The sequence below is a fragment of the Drosophila obscura genome, unplaced genomic scaffold (assembly GCF_018151105.1).
Source record: "Drosophila obscura isolate BZ-5 IFL unplaced genomic scaffold, ASM1815110v1 contig_14, whole genome shotgun sequence".
In the NCBI taxonomy this organism is placed as follows: Eukaryota; Metazoa; Arthropoda; class Insecta; order Diptera; family Drosophilidae; genus Drosophila; species Drosophila obscura.
The window spans coordinates 2,314,798-2,330,427 of record NW_024542724.1 but is presented as its reverse complement, the minus strand read 5'-3'; the positions used below and the strand labels follow the sequence as shown (position 1 = coordinate 2,330,427).

The following is a 15,630-nucleotide window of genomic DNA, read 5'->3' as shown; positions in this document are numbered from 1 at the left end:
TTTTTTATATAGTATTTACTCAATTTTTATTATTACGAATGTGTGTATAGTAATTACAATCCTAATGGGCGCTCGGTAAAGTATTTAGCAGGGGGTTTGTACATAGGTGGTGAAGACCCCTTTCTTCTAAATAAAAAACAATCAGAAGGAAAATGAACGTCGAAATAAAATACACGAATCGGCGACTCTTGTCCGTTTTCCCACATTGCCGTTTGCAACATGATGTTGAAGAAAGTCCAGAAGATTAATAACGACCACCACCACCACCTCCTGCGCCGCCGCCGCCGCCGCCACCACCACCGCCACCTCCTTTGCGACGATCCCGATCGTTGCCTCCCCGATCATTGCCGCCGCCGCCACCTCTGTCGTTGCCTCCTCCTCGATCGTTGCCACCACGGTCCATGCCTCGTCCTTCATTTGCAGCTCTGTCGCGCTGCTCGTAGTGACCTCCACCGACTCCATCGTTGCCATCGCGACGTCGGCGGGGTGAGCGTGACCCCCGGCTGCGGGAGCGACGCGAACGTGGCGAGCGGGAACGGGAGCGGGCACGCCGACGCCGAGAATATAAATATCTTCGCAGCTCCCTCGAGATGGGCTTCAAATGCATGAAATTGCAGAATCCGGAACGTGTGCACTCTCCCATTTCGTACTGTCTGCAGCAGGCTTCGCGGAAATCGGTAACCGGCGACAATTCCGAGTAGACAGGACGGCCGCCGAACCAGCGATTGTTTAAATCATTTGCCGCCTTTTCTGCATCGGCCTCGTTCCGGAATTTGATGTAGACATTGCCGACCAAATGGTCGCCCAGATTGTCGCACACATTCATCTCCTCGATCTCCCCGTACTTGTCCTCGCATTCAACGAAAACGTCTTCGAAGAAGTTGTCATAATGCTCTTGCATTTCCTCGTCTGAAACATTGGCCACCAAATGTGACCCGTCCGCCGACTTTGCCGAGTTCTGCGGATTGACGTACAGATTCTGCAGGAGAACTGTTTGCGAAAATGTCGGCTTGTTGTGTATGCGGGAGCAGCGATCTCCATGACGGCAGGCGCCAATTTTAAAGTAGAACGAGCAATTTACTCTGCAATTGCAAGCGTTAATTAGTCAAAAACCCAAGGTACAGGAGAGGTGCAACCATGCTGACTTGACTTACTTGTCCTTTTCCGTGCCAAAAATGGATGCCAAATACTCCGCCATTACAGTGGAGCTGAAACGAAAATGCTGCTGGAAAACTGGTTTGCTTCAATTCGAGCAATGGTTGATTGACGCTAGCCTATTTAATTCGTTTCCTCCCCCCTGTGTATAGTTTTCGCCAGTTTTTCCAAATTATTTTCACGCACGTAAAAAAAAGCAGCGTCTATTCAGTGTGACCGCGGATTTTTCGAAGACCCGCAGAAATATACCGAAATATACCCTCTAATTTTCTAAATATATACCGTAAATATACCGAGAAAACGAACTTAACCCACCTAACCCCGCACTACTTAAAAAGGTGAAGAACAACTTGAGTTAAACCGCGAAAAAAATTAATTTTTGTAAATTTTTACTGTTAAAAAAAAAGAGCAAGATATTGTTCATATCATATATCTATTGATAAATCTCGGCTGAAAACTAATTAAATTCCGGAAATACAGGAAAATGAGTTTCAAAGTTTCGTTTCTTTAATTTATGCCGGAAAAATGGTACATATATGTATATTGTTATTTTGAAAATAAAACGCCGATGTTTTGCTTTTAGCCAAGTACTCTGATCCAAAAACGCACGCAAAAATGAGTCGAGAGAGTTTTGAGTATATCTTTTATTTTATCTATCTTTTATGTTATGTTATTGATACATCATCCAACTTTAAGATTTTAGATTTTACAAAAATACCTTGATTTAATATACCTTGAAGTATACCTTTATATACTCCCGAATTTCATTGGTTAAAATTTGAAATTAAATCCTAAATTTCTCAGCATTTAAAAGCTTCCTTAAGGAAGGAACAAAAAAATGGATATGATGAAATTTGTGTCATCTATGCAATGATGATCGATTTTATAAACTGTTTTTTTAATGGGAAAAAACGCAAATTTCCCAATTGGTTATAAAAATTGCCTTACTCTACAATAAAACACATCCTCATGTCGCGATTTAACTTAATGGCTGCCATAAGATTCATTGCTCTCGTTGTGAGAACTTTTAATTACTTTTAAGCGAACCGAAGGAAATCTAGATTATTGAAAGGAAAGGGCATACAAGGTGCATTACTTCACAAGTAGTTGATATGTAGCAAATGTGTAGTTACCGTGTAGTTACCATAGTTACCAAAAAAGGGACATTTTTTCTGACCTTCTTAGCTTATTTTATAAGTAATCGAATAAAATTACATTAAAATTACCCAGATTGTAGAAAATTTACTCATCAATCTAATCAAATTATATGGTCAGTATATTTAAGATATATTATGGAAAATATAAGGTATTATTTGGGTATATTTTTGAGGGGTCAGACGGTATGGCCGGCATTTTTTTTTGCAATTTGCATTAGAGCTGTGAAACGATTGATAGTTGAGCCATCGATAGTTTTGCATGTTTTGGAAAAAACAATTGACTATCGTGATAGTATCGGGCTCAAATAATTATTAAAAAACCATTGAAACCTTTTAGGAACTTGTCCATTCTAAAAATTAGATGCCACCTGTCGATTTTATAGCAACCAATCCAAACATATCAAAAGCGCAACGACTGTAGCTCGATACTATCATGATAGTCGCAAACCCGTCGATAGTAGAGGCTAGCAGTAAAATATCGATACTATCGATAGTGCCCTCGATGGTTTGACACCTCTATTTTGCATTTTTCTGTAATTTTTCGTGTGAAACAGCGTGTTTCAACAAGTCATTCACAAAGGAACGAAATCGATTGCTATAAATCGGCCGTATAAATAATGGACCAGGTAGGTGGAGTAACGGGACAAAGGAGAACATCCTTTTTACATTTTTACATCCTTTGGGCCATTTAGCAGGTGAATGAACTCAAGGAAAAGGGCAATACGGCCCTGAATGCCGAAAAATTCGACGAGGCTGTTGCAGCCTACACAGAAGCCATTGCCCTGGACAGCCAAAATCATGTTCTGTTCAGCAACCGTTCGGCCGCCTTTGCCAAAGCCGGAAAATTCGCCGAGGCTTTGAAGGACGCCGAGCAGACTATCGCCCTGAATCCCACCTGGCCGAAGGGATATTCGCGCAAGGGTGCTGCCGCAGCTGGCCTGCATGACTTCATGAAGGCCTTCGAGGCCTACAACGAGGGTAAGTGTTTGTTGAATCATCTCGTCTGGCCCCAACATAACCTCACTTTGCCTCCCCCTCGACCGTCGCCCTTCCACCCCGCACAGGCCTCAAGTACGATCCCACAAATGCAATTTTGCTGCAGGGCCGTCAAGAGATCACCGCCTCAGTGCTTAGCTATATGCAGTCGCAGGGCGACATTCCCATGGACATTGATCCACAGATGCCGCGCGCACGTCGGGCACCCTCCCCACCACGCAGAACGGCCGAGCCGGCAAAGCCAGCCGAGCCTCGGGTGGAGGATATGAGCGAGGACGAGAAGAAGAAGTACTTTGCCAAGCTGGAGAAGGAGCTGGGCAATGCGGCGTACAAGAAGAAGGAATTCGATGTTGCTCTCAAGCACTACAATGCTGCCATCGAACATGATCCCACGGACATCACGTTCTACAACAACATTGCTGCGGTGTACTTTGAGCGCAAGGAGTACGAGGAGTGCATCAAGCAGTGCGAGAAAGGCATCGAGGTGGGCCGTGAGAGCCGCGCTGATTTCAAATTGATTGCCAAATCGTTTGCCCGTATTGGCAACACCTACCGCAAGATGGAGAACTACAAGCAGGCCAGGATCTACTTTGAGAAGGCCATGTCGGAGCATCGGACACCGGAGATCAAGACATCGCTCAGCGAGATGGAGGCCAAAATCAAGGAGGAGGAGCGCCAGGCCTACATCAATCCAGAGAAGGCCGAGGAGGAGAAGGAGCAGGGTAATCACTACTTCAAGAAGGGTGACTACAGCAATGCCGTCAAGCACTACTCCGAGGCGATCAAGCGCAATCCCGACGATCCCAAGCTGTATAGTAATCGTGCTGCCTGCTACACGAAGCTGGCCGCCTTTGATCTGGGTCTCAAGGATTGCGAGTCTTGCATCAAGCTGGACGAGAAGTTCATCAAGGGGTACATACGCAAGGGAAAAATTCTGCAGGGCATGCAGCAGACCTCCAAGGCTTCGGCTGCCTACCAGAAGGCGTTGGAACTCGATCCTAACAATGCCGAGGCCATCGAGGGCTACCGCCAGAGCTCCATGAACTTCCAACGCAATCCCCAAGAGGTGCTCAAGAATGCCATGTCGGATCCCGAAATCCAGCAGATCCTCAAGGACCCGGCCATGCGCATGATCCTCGAACAGATGCAGAACGATCCAAATGCTGTGAAAGAGTAAGTTTTCGATCGCCTTTTTTCGAATAGCTTCTCCTAATTGATATTTGTTTTACAGACACTTGCAGAATCCTGCAATCGCCGATAAGATAATGAAACTTCTGGAATCGGGCATCATTCAGATACACTAGGCACTCCATATACACATACAAACAAATAATACAAATACACAAAACATATTGATAAACATTCAGGAGATGAAAAGAAACCAATAATACGCATTATACGAACTTTATTGCACCATTATGATTATGGCGCAAGCCTCATAACTAAACTATCGTTTACCAATTTATAAAGAAGAGGGAAAACAAAAATAAGAAAACCAACAAAAACAACAATTAACGCTAAACATTACCTTAGAAATCGCAACGCCTAGAACGCAGATCGACTATAACTACAACTAACTAAAGAAATTAATCACAAAACACACACACACACAACTAACGACGTGTCTGCCTAGTTTATTTACGCAGATGGCTGAAGTGGTCTCCATCCGCAAAATCCTTATTTTCATACTACAATATATGCTGTAGCTTAGCTCTAAAATAAGTTTTGGAATGTAAAATAAATGAGTCCAAGAACGGTATGACACGAGCTTCCATTTGAATATCCCTCCCAAGTGTTGTAAAGTTCTCTGTTCTGTCTACGATATACCACCTCTAGTATCAGTGACACAATATATTCCATTTAAAATTATCGTTAAAAAATATCGCTAATAAAGATATGTTGGTGCGAAAATCTGTGGAATCAACAATTTTGAAGATACAAGAATACCGAATGAACAGAATCATAGATAGTAGTAGATATGGACTAAATTGACAGTGTCAAAATCGCAAATTCGAAAAATATATTGTAACAAAATATATATCGATATGCCGACTATCACGTGGAACATCACGTTAACCAACACCACGCCGCACGATTTCTTCCCAAAAAAAATGGTGTCGTCCAAAAGTGCCGTATAAAATGTTTTAAGTTTACCCCACAAGCCCGGCCATAAACACAGAACTAAAGTAACGAAATTAGACACAATTATCGAGAAATATCACACAAAATCATACGAATCCTGTACATTAGAGCCTTTTTATTTTTTAACCAGTGTCGTATTGCCGTAGTATTAGTGGTTTGGCTGTTTATGTGTGTGTGCGTGTCTCCGCGAAATCGAGAATAGAAAGATGTGTGTGCTCCTCCGGTAGTGGTAGTGCCGAGCTATAAGCGTGAAATTAACACACCACAAGAAAATACGCGAATCAAAATTCAATAATCAAAACTAAGCCGCCACCAGCAAACCTCCTGCTTCTGCCCTCACCCCCCCATCCCCCAGAGACAAATAAAACAGCCAACACAAGTGAGTACCAAATTCGTCGCTCCCCGCCCCCCTCGCTACAGGGTTGCCCAAGATGGCACGGACGGCATGGCCAGAGCGAGAGCGCTTGGCAACAAGCGAGAGCCGGGACGCCACTATAAACGCTATAAGCGCTTACATGTGTACCGTACCTCTATTGCATATCGTACTATCTGTGAGAGGTTTTTTTTTTTGGGGCTGAGATCTGATTTGCTTAGAGAGGGAGACAGAGAGAGAGAGAGTTTGGGTTGGAGATATCTTTTGTGTAGTCTTTTGGGGTTTGTTGCATACGGACATCTCCATGTTAAACTGTAAATTCAATGGAAAGATAAGACCCTATCTATTACCCTCTAATATAATTTGAAGAGTTTATGATTTATGTAGCTTTGAACCTCTAGATCTATCTTTTCTGTGAACCTCTATTGGGTAGAGATCTCTTGGTGTTAGACTCATAGATCCAAAATATCTCTTAGGTCCCGTAGCTTCTGAATCTCCCATGAATTTGATGCTAGTTTATTGCAAGCGACGAGCTCGTTGTGAGACCTCCTTATTATTATGTAGTTAATATCGTTAAAATATCTCTCAACTGTGTAATAATTTTTCCCTTGCAACCATTTCTTTTTCTTCTCTCTGCAGTGCAACCCTCACCGCTGCATTACTCGACGATGCGGCCGCAGGCTCCCGGATCGCTGGTCGATCCCTATGAGGAAGAGCTTCGGATGGCGCCCTGGTATTGGGGTCCAATTACCCGCGATGAGGCAAAGAATATACTGCACGGTATGCCCGATGGCAGCTTTCTGGTGCGCGATGCGCTCTCCAAGAAGGGGGAATACACACTGACACTGATGATGGACGGGAACGAGAAGCTGATCAAGATCTGCAACATCAATGGCATGTACGGGTTCATTGAGAAGAAACTGTTCAATTCGGTGGTGGAAATGGTAAACTTTTACAAGGCCAACTCCCTGAAAATGTACAACAAGACGCTGGACATAATGCTAAGCCATCCGATTGTGCGAGCCTACGAGGAGGATGACGCCCATCCGCATGGAGATTTGGCGCTGCTGAGCAACGAGTTTATACGCACCTCGCAGATGCTGCAGAAGGTTGAACAGGGCCTCGACCAGAAGAAGAACTCCTTCAATGCCATTCGCGAGGAGCTGCAGGAGAAGAAGCTGCATCAGGGCGTGTTTGGGAATGCCGAGAAGATATTTCGCGATCAAATCAAACTCAACGAATCGGTGATGAAGACACCCGCCGGCGAGAGCAGTGCAACGGAAATCGGAGGAGCTTCCACACTCGGCTCGGCCGCTGGTACGGCTGGCCCCTCCGCTTCGGCCTGCAGCAACAATGCCAATACCCGACAGAACCTCCAGGAGAACCAGGCCCACCTCCTGGCCCTGCTCGAAGTCATACAGGAGAAGATTCAGCAGTTGAACCACTACATGGAAAGCAAGAAGAAGGAGGAGCTGCTGCTCGAGCGTCAGATCAATGCCACGAAACCAGAGCTGCAGATGCTGCAGTTGCGCAAGGACAAATATGTTGAGTAAGTGCTACGCTTACATATACCGAACCGAACACGTTGACGTCATTTCATATGTGTAAGCTCTTTCCAAGTGGTTTGCTGATTAGCGTGGAGAAGCCTCCAGCCGTTAGCCACCAAGCGACAGACACACACTCATGGAAGACCCCTCTTCTATTCGATTGTGTGTGAGCCTCTGAGTATCTGTGTGTTTGTGAGTGTCTCTGGCCTGGTCACTCGCCGGTATCATGCACTGCAGTTTGCAGTTGGCAGTTTTTGCCAGCCACTGAGGGAATGTTAATGCACAAAAATCATCATCATCGGTCGGTTGCTCGGTTCTGGCTTTGGCTCATTTTACACGCGGGCCAGCAGACGAGTCGACAGACGATCGCTCATTCTGAACAGCCGGCAGGCAGTCAGCCAGTCCCAAAGTCTGACCGATACCGATGATAATGGCATAACATTGTTAACTGTTTGGCTTTGGTTTTTGGCCACGCCAGCAGCAACAGCAACAGCACCAGCGCATTGGGGGTCTACGTGCCTGAAAAGCCTTTAACTGGAAACTCCTCTATACATGCATTCCCCCCACCCCTAACATACATATGTATATATATACTTATATATTTTATATATCTTTAGTCGTGTCCGCTTAGCGGGAGTAACAGTATCTCCTATCGCATATCGCCCCCTTCTTTTTGGGGGGCGGAAAATCCCAATTTACCTTGGTCGCAGTTCGGTTCCCTCTGTTATCATTCGATTTGATTAGAAAGTCTCTTTGGATTTAAATTTCTTTGCGGGAAGGGAACACTTTATAGCTTGACCATATAAAATGATAATATATAATATACAAGTATATTCTCTCCCCCCTTTTTTTTTTTGCCACATCAAGGTCGTATTTATCGTAAATGGCAATTGTTATTTTTTTATTTTTTTTTTTGTATTTCAATTGAGCGTTCAAGACTCCAAGAATTTCTTGAGTTTTTAAAGGAAAGAGCCCTTTTATCGCGGAAACTTGTACATACATACATATATGTATATGTGAAGTGTGGCCAAGGTCGTTTTATATAAGGAAGCATGTATGGAAAACTACCAGGGATATATGTAGTTTTTGGAGTCTTTTCTTGAGGGGTTTCTATAATTTATTGTATTTTGAGGGGATTTTTATAAATGCTTTACAGACTTCTTTTGCTGAAAGATCCAGCGGAGGACAGATCCGTGGGAAGTTGAAGAGTCACCGGAATATCCGCCGTTCTGGTGTTGATGTTGTACCTGAGATTTCCATCGGAAAACTTGAGAGGAATCTTATTGATGCCCTCCTCCGACTCTAGCTGCCATATTCATCGAGGTTACAGTTGTGGAACGTGAAGTAACCCAAGTGATTTGCCGTGATCGTAAAGATCCCAGCTTCGCTTTTGCCAGCAAAGGTCCTCACAATGCCTCCACTGCGATATTTTTATAACCCATTTCGTTGCTTCGCGGCTGTTACATCTTTTCCAAAGATTTATAAAACTTCTCGTAAAATAAATACGATTTTCTATAATCAAGATCTATCATCTATTCATCTTTGATCTATCCACATAGTATCTGTCTATGATTTAACGGAATATTTGTACCAAAAACCCGATCTTTCATGAGTTTTTTTGTAGGCTCACACGGTCTTAAATTTTCTTTCCATACATACAACCCTTAAAGAGGTGGTTAAATCCATAAAATATCCTATTCCATTGGATCTACATGGTACATATAAAGTTCTAAATCTATCCGTAGCGAATCTGAGTAAAAACCTTATTCGAACGGAATTTCCCTATTTTTGCTTAAATATTTGTACGGATAATTACATTTATTTTAAACCAATTTGCTAACTTCATTGTTTTACGATTATAAACACTTTTCCGCTTCTTTAAGATACTATAAGTTCTCTAATTAAATACTTAAACAATATAACTATGATCCCCCGCCATAGCAACAGTCATTTACAGTGTAGTACGTCATCGTTGAATGGGTTTTAGTAGCAGGCTCTCTCTCTTTAATGGGGTTTCTATGGGCATTACCTAGACTGTGGCCCCAACAAACCAAACGAATGACTAGCCCAAAAAAAAGGCAGTCTCTGACGGTTAGATAAGGGTATAGAGCCGAGCGACTTTTTTTGCTAAAGATAGCTTTCCTTATCAGGCTTTAAAAGTTTGCCAAGTGCTTAATAATTCCGTTCCGTTCTGTCGTTTATGTACTACATATGGAAGACATATGTATTTACATACATACATACATATATACATATTATATATGTACAGATGTATATATTAAATGAACTATATAATGTCCATTTATATTTTTTTGCAAAAAAAAAAAACCTCCAAGGTTTGTGTAACAATATTTAAAGATTAGAACCTTCATGGCGATAAGAAATAAAAAAAACGTGGGCATGGGGTAGGGATCCCACTTGGCTGGGACTGGAACTGGGACTTCGACTGGGTTATACGATTAGATAGTGGAATGAATAGTCCCCCGGTCTTTGAGTCTATCTCTTTGTGGAGCTTCGTTTTCGTATCTTGATTTAGTTCGCTCTGGTTCCAAAGATTTATGATATGATACTAGTATCAAAGAGACTATCGCTTACCTCTTTCTACACGTGAATCACTTCGGATAGTCGCCGTCGCAACACAAAGAACGAAGCAGCCGAAGCCCCTCCCCGTTTTGATCGCCTGATCAGTGATGAGGAAACCTAGAGGTCTAGACGAGCGTAGACTCAACGGCGGCAGCGGCAACAACAACAACAATAACAACAACGGTTGGCAGTGGCAGTGGCAGCGGCAGCGTCAGCGTCATCCCAACTTTATCGTCGCAGTTTCGTGTCCAGTTGAAATAGCACACAGTAGGGGCCTAATGCCATATTTATTTGGAAATTAGTTATTGTTAAATAAAACACCATTCGAAGAAGAGGTCTTTCGAGTACATTTTCTTCAAGTTTTTCAGTAGGTTAATATTTTTATTTTGAATTTTATTGGAGAATTTTCGTTGTATCCTCGAATATATAATTAGTTCATTCGTTACATCTGCTTACAAGACTTTCAAAAACTCAAACGCTTAAATTAAACAATTTCTGTAACACAAATCTTTTTTTTTTCTTCCTTTCTTAGGCGCCTGAAAGGATTCAATCTCACAGAAGAAGATCTGAATGCCATACTCGAGATGGGTTTCGCGAATTGGCGGCAACAGTACGAGAATGTCTTGAATCTGCCACACAGGGACGAGTCCTACTGGTTCCTGAAGGATGCAACGCGTCGTGATGCCGAGGAGCTGCTCCGTGGCTCACCCTCTGGAACCTTCCTCATTCGTGTGCGCAATGCTGGCCACTATGCGCTGTCGATTGTGTGCAAGGGTAATGTTCAGCATTGCATCATCTATGAGACGGAGAGTGGCTTTGGTTTTGCGGCACCCTACAACATTTATCCCACGCTGAAGAAGCTCGTGGAGCACTATGCCACCAATTCGCTGGAGGAGCACAACGATACCCTGACCACGACACTGCGACTGCCTGTGTACTACTGGGAGCAGAACAGGGCCCAGATACTCGAGGAGTTGGAGATGGAACGAGAGCAGGAGGCAGCGGCATCGTCCCAGGCATCGCTGGGCAGCAGCAGTGCGCCCATACCGACGCCCAGGGTACGTTCCGATCTGGATCAGGTGGATGGTGGGGAAACGGAGACGCCACCCGCCTCCATTTCGCCATCAAATTTCAGCACATCGCAGTAGGCACTCCCCATAAAATCTCTCCCCCCTCCATCACCCTCCATCCCCCTTCCCCTTCACACACACAAAAGGCCCTTAAGGCCTCCTCACAGGCTTACTATCGTATCTATTGTATCTATATCTATATCTCTCTCTCTAACCTCTCGCGCTCCGCTCTAAAGCTATATATATATATCTCTCTATCTCTATGTGTATATACGATATATATATATATTCGTATATGAATATTTTGTTGTCGTGTGATGGATGGATGGCGTTGCAGTACAACTGCTTCGGGGACCATCCGCAAACAAAAAAGAAACCCAGGCTCCAGGAATAATTACAATGTTTTGGTGATCATATTGATGTTGTTTAAACTATAGTAGATATATATATATGTATATATACAATATATAAATATATGTATGTATGTGTATAATCGAAAGACTATTCTTTGTTTATGGTCTTTGTTAATAATCAAGCAAAAAGGCTTGCTAGAAGCCTTGCTAAAAACCCACAAAGGAACACACACATTTTTTTATTAATAAAATACATATATATACACACATATAGATATATGTATGTATATGTGTATATCCCTTTTTTGTAATACTGCATTTCGCGTGATAATTGATAAGTCAAGCATCTGTTGTAACATCCCCCACCCCCAGCCCAATAGCGACCCCTGCTACATCTGCTATACACCACACCCCTTTCCTGCTCCTTAATTATATTGTTATCACGCTGCGCGTTGTCGTCATCATCGAGTGGGAGGGTTATATATTTATATATAGTATATATGTATATGTAGGGGAAGGGGACGACCCCCTCTAGCAGATATCTGAAGAAATTCTACGATATTTCTTCAAATCATTTTCGTCGTGTGTTCATGTAAATATATATAGTACTGCGAAAACAAAGGGGAACACACACACACACAAAGAAATTTGTGAATTCAGGTTAAGGTTTTGATAACCATATAGCCCCCTGCCTCCCCCCCCCAGCCCCACACAGCCTGTGCCCGCTGGGCCAGGGCTCTAATATTTGTTGTTATATTATGATTGATTTTGATGTAGTTTTAAGTCAAATGTACGTATGTTTAAACGATGTGATCACTCGATTGTTGCTAAAATAGTAATTTCCTTTAAACAATATGAATATATACATATATACATTTTTTTTAAATTAAGAACTCACACAGAAACAGATTGGCAAAACAAAGAAAAGAATAAATGTACAAAAAACATGCATACATACACCAACCAGAGAACAACAACAACAAACAAAACAAAAAGTGCAATTGGCAAGAAAAAAAAACGGCTGCTTGAGTTCTTTTAAATACTTTTTAAAAGATAGATATTTATATTTGAGTGCAATTTCTGTTATGTCCAAAAGATATATATTCTTTCCCACACACACACACACACACACACAAAATTTGAGTGCAATTTCTTTATATGTAATATTATATAGCCCCCGTTGTTGTTCCCATTTTGTTCTCTTGTGCCAGCCAGCCACCCCTTAATGTTCGTTCGAATTCGAATTCGATCACCTCTTTCGAGCTTCCTGCTATGCATTCTATTCTCCTTTGGCTTCGCTTTCGAAATCGAATCGACTCGAATCGATCATACATTCTCTCCTTGGCTAATCGAAATCGTAATCGAATCGATCACACACACACACACACACACACACACGAGCGTCTTTAAAATATTTCTCTTTATTAATATATGCATATATTACAAGTTATTCTCTGCATACTTTATGCCTATATGTAACTCTTAATTTACGTTTAATTTATTTAATTTGTAATTTGTGTTTCATTAAATTTTGCTTAAATTCTATGAGATTTCGGCGGATCGGATCTCGTACGTTGTAGTATTTATAAGTTTTACAATTAATACTTTTTTTTTATAAAATTGCGTTTCAACAAAAGAAAAAAAACAATACGTAGAAGAACCAGATTAAATGTATTCTAAAATATGATTGATGCGCAATCAATCATGCTGATAAATGATGATGACGTTTTTTTGCCATAGCCCTCAATGTTAAATGAAAATATTTACCATGTATTTGTGAATTTTTGTTGTTGTTTTGGTGGTTTTGTGATTTTTGTCTTCTGTCTCTACGATTTTCATTGGTCTGCATTTTTGGCGCCGACCGGATCCAGAACAGAGGAAGAAATCCAAACAAAATTAAAAGTAAACGAGAATGATGTTACGAGATGGAACGAAACAAAAGGAAGAAGAGATGAGGAAAAGAAATGATAAAAACTAAATGTGAAACGAATTGCAAATTTGTTGTATTTTTTTATATGAATATATATTAGTATATTGATATATGACTATGAGTATAACCCGCATACATGCCCATTAAGTATGTATGCCATTAGAATGCTATATGTTGTAGTTCATAAGCTATATGTTGTGGATCTTTAAGCGCTAACAGCCAACACCCACAACAACAACAACAACAATTTTTTGTAGTAGTTTTTTAAAAAGAAACAACGAAAAAAGAAACCGAAAAGCATAAAAAAAACTAAGTATGTATTTGTATTTGTGTCTAAAACAGAATGTTCGTAAATAACACAAAAACAAAAAAGGAAAGAAAAGAAACAATAATAAAACGAATGAAAAACAAGAAAAAATCGTCAGTGAATCGAATCTACTATATGTATAAACATCAAGCTATTTTGTTCTGAAAATATGGTTCCAAATAATAATAATTCGGATACGGAAAGGGGCTCTGCTTCACTTCGTTTGGTCTTGTTCAACATTCAAGACTCTGGACGGTATGGTATTCTTTTTTTGTGCTGTTTTCTCGGTATTGGGTGTCGTCTTTCAATGAACCCTCCTCCTCCCAACTCGGCAGTCATCGTCGTCGTCCGTCATCCATCGATGCATTCCGCTGAGCTTGCCGAAATTTCGAAAAATCACGCGCTGCCCAATGGAACTGTATGGATTACTACAAGCCAGAGCATGCATAACAGGAGTGATGCCACCAAATTGGCCATGGAGTGACCTGGGTTAGGGGTGCTACAATAACGAAAGGAGCTGCTTGGAAATGCCATCTTACATCTAAAGGAGTTCATAGAAATATTCATAGTCACTCTACTTGGGCATTGGGAACCGTACCTCTTTCGCTCGCTTATCTACTTCTTTGTTCAGCTGCCGCGTATATGGATCTTGTATCTTTGTGGCGCATAGCAGATAACTTTTCCTCTCCGTATTTATTTATCTCCTTTCTCTGACCAGACTTTAAACTGACTTTAGACTGGTGTTGCCTTCTCTTTAGATTGTACTTAAGGGTGAAAGTTGAACAAAGGATTGCGCTTACACCGCAGGGAAAGACAGAGTCCGAGGGTCAACTCTTCTCCACGGAGAATTGAAGTGCGCCCCAAAGCTTTAAACATCGATGTATTTCGCATGCTATGTACACAAAGAAGAACAAAAGCGTGCAGAAGAGTGACTTACCGGAAGGAAAACCTTTAAATTTGGATATCTACAGTATCATATTCCCATATTCCCTTATGGGAATCGTCAGACAATCCGATTCTTCTCTTTGGGCATGTGCTACGTACAATTTATTACGTTGCATCTTACGGAAAGCTTCTGGAAATAAAATGATCCCTCAATGAAATTGTAAGCCTTCTTATGCATACAATGTGATGCATCATCAAGATTTGGATAAGATAATGAGCAAAGTTATTTTCGTGTGCAAACATAAACACAAGTTGAGCCAAGTCAAAGGAATGGGATATGGATACCCCAAGAATTATGTGGGTACAGAAGATAGTATGTACTACACACTAAGAGAAATATTAAGAATGGAATGGGGAATAGAGAAAAGGTTATAAGGGAGGAAAAGTTTAGAATTAAAGATCCCGATCGACCTACGAGTAGATGTTCTTAGGAAAAGGAAATATTCATTTTGTGCATTGCCCTGGAAACAAACTGGGAAATTTACACAGACTTATGGGGGCTATCTCCGATGAATGTCCTGCAAATCGAATGGCTAGAGGAACGCCGGCAGATAATTTCAAATTCTATGGAAAAAAAATTGTTAGAAAAATTACTGCAGAGTGGATACGGTGTTAAAGCACACGTAAAATCTGAAATATCGAACTGTGGAATCTCAGCATAACTATATCAACGACCGCATTACATGGGAGTCCTATATCCATATATCCATTCCCCACTTTGGTGAGGCGTGAATGTCTAGGAGTTTGCATAAACTACGCATGGAGAGGAGTGTGTGAAAACTGCCGTACGATTTATAGCACGCGCTGTGGTAATAGCTGAGTTGCTAACCCATAAATCGAATCCGGCTTAACGTGCAGCATGAGCTCCACTCTATACAAATCGGTCCTCTTCAGGACCACCAAATAATTTTTACTGAGATTTGGATTTCTGCATTAATGTATACATACATGTAAGTACATTGTACATTCGAAATATATTTTGTACAATAAAGAATTTGACATGAGACCAAACTGGATAATTTGGACACCAGCAAGTACATGGAGATAGACGATGCTTTCAGGCATTTGAGAT

General features: G+C 41.6%; 3 protein-coding genes and 1 long non-coding RNA gene across 6 annotated transcripts; 3 read left to right on the top strand and 1 right to left on the bottom strand.

Moving 5' to 3' along the window:
• LOC111077766 (splicing factor U2af 38 kDa subunit) lies at nt 1–1,393 on the bottom strand. The gene is made up of 2 exons (XM_022372165.2): nt 1,155–1,393; nt 1–1,082 (listed from the first exon to the last, which is right to left on the bottom strand). Exons 1-2 carry the CDS (start codon nt 1,196–1,198, stop codon nt 245–247), a joined length of 882 nt encoding a protein of 293 aa, XP_022227857.2. The 5' UTR covers nt 1,199–1,393; the 3' UTR covers nt 1–244.
• A 1,433-nt stretch (nt 1,394–2,826) lies between these two features.
• LOC111077742 (stress-induced-phosphoprotein 1) lies at nt 2,827–5,067 on the top strand. Of its 2 annotated transcripts, none has more exons than XM_022372131.2 (4): nt 2,827–2,938; nt 3,008–3,290; nt 3,377–4,481; nt 4,540–5,067. In XM_022372131.2, the coding sequence occupies exons 1-4, from the start codon at nt 2,930–2,932 to the stop codon at nt 4,610–4,612; spliced, it is 1,470 nt and encodes a 489-aa protein (XP_022227823.2). In that variant the 5' UTR covers nt 2,827–2,929; the 3' UTR covers nt 4,613–5,067. The 2 variants fall into 2 exon arrangements, with proteins under 2 accessions (XP_022227823.2, XP_022227822.2); XM_022372130.2 differs by having other exon boundaries at nt 2,828–2,938; nt 3,005–3,290.
• A 316-nt stretch (nt 5,068–5,383) lies between these two features.
• LOC111077745 (phosphatidylinositol 3-kinase regulatory subunit gamma) lies at nt 5,384–12,305 on the top strand. 2 transcript variants are annotated; one of them, XM_022372132.2, is made up of 4 exons: nt 5,384–5,494; nt 5,581–5,829; nt 6,463–7,372; nt 10,486–12,305. In XM_022372132.2, coding segments are annotated over exons 2-4 (1,527 nt in total). In that variant the 5' UTR covers nt 5,384–5,494; nt 5,581–5,828; the 3' UTR covers nt 11,102–12,305. The 2 variants fall into 2 exon arrangements, with proteins under 2 accessions (XP_022227824.2, XP_022227825.2); XM_022372133.2 differs by lacking the exons at nt 5,384–5,494; nt 5,581–5,829; nt 6,463–7,372 and adding exons at nt 10,046–10,220; nt 10,284–10,320.
• Nucleotides 12,306–12,367: 62 nt separating this feature from the next.
• On the top strand, nt 12,368–15,255 carry LOC121405513. The gene is made up of 3 exons (XR_005968621.1): nt 12,368–13,868; nt 13,949–14,302; nt 14,372–15,255. It is a non-coding gene; the product is annotated as an uncharacterized LOC121405513 (long non-coding RNA).
• The last annotated feature ends 375 nt before the right edge of the window (nt 15,256–15,630 follow it).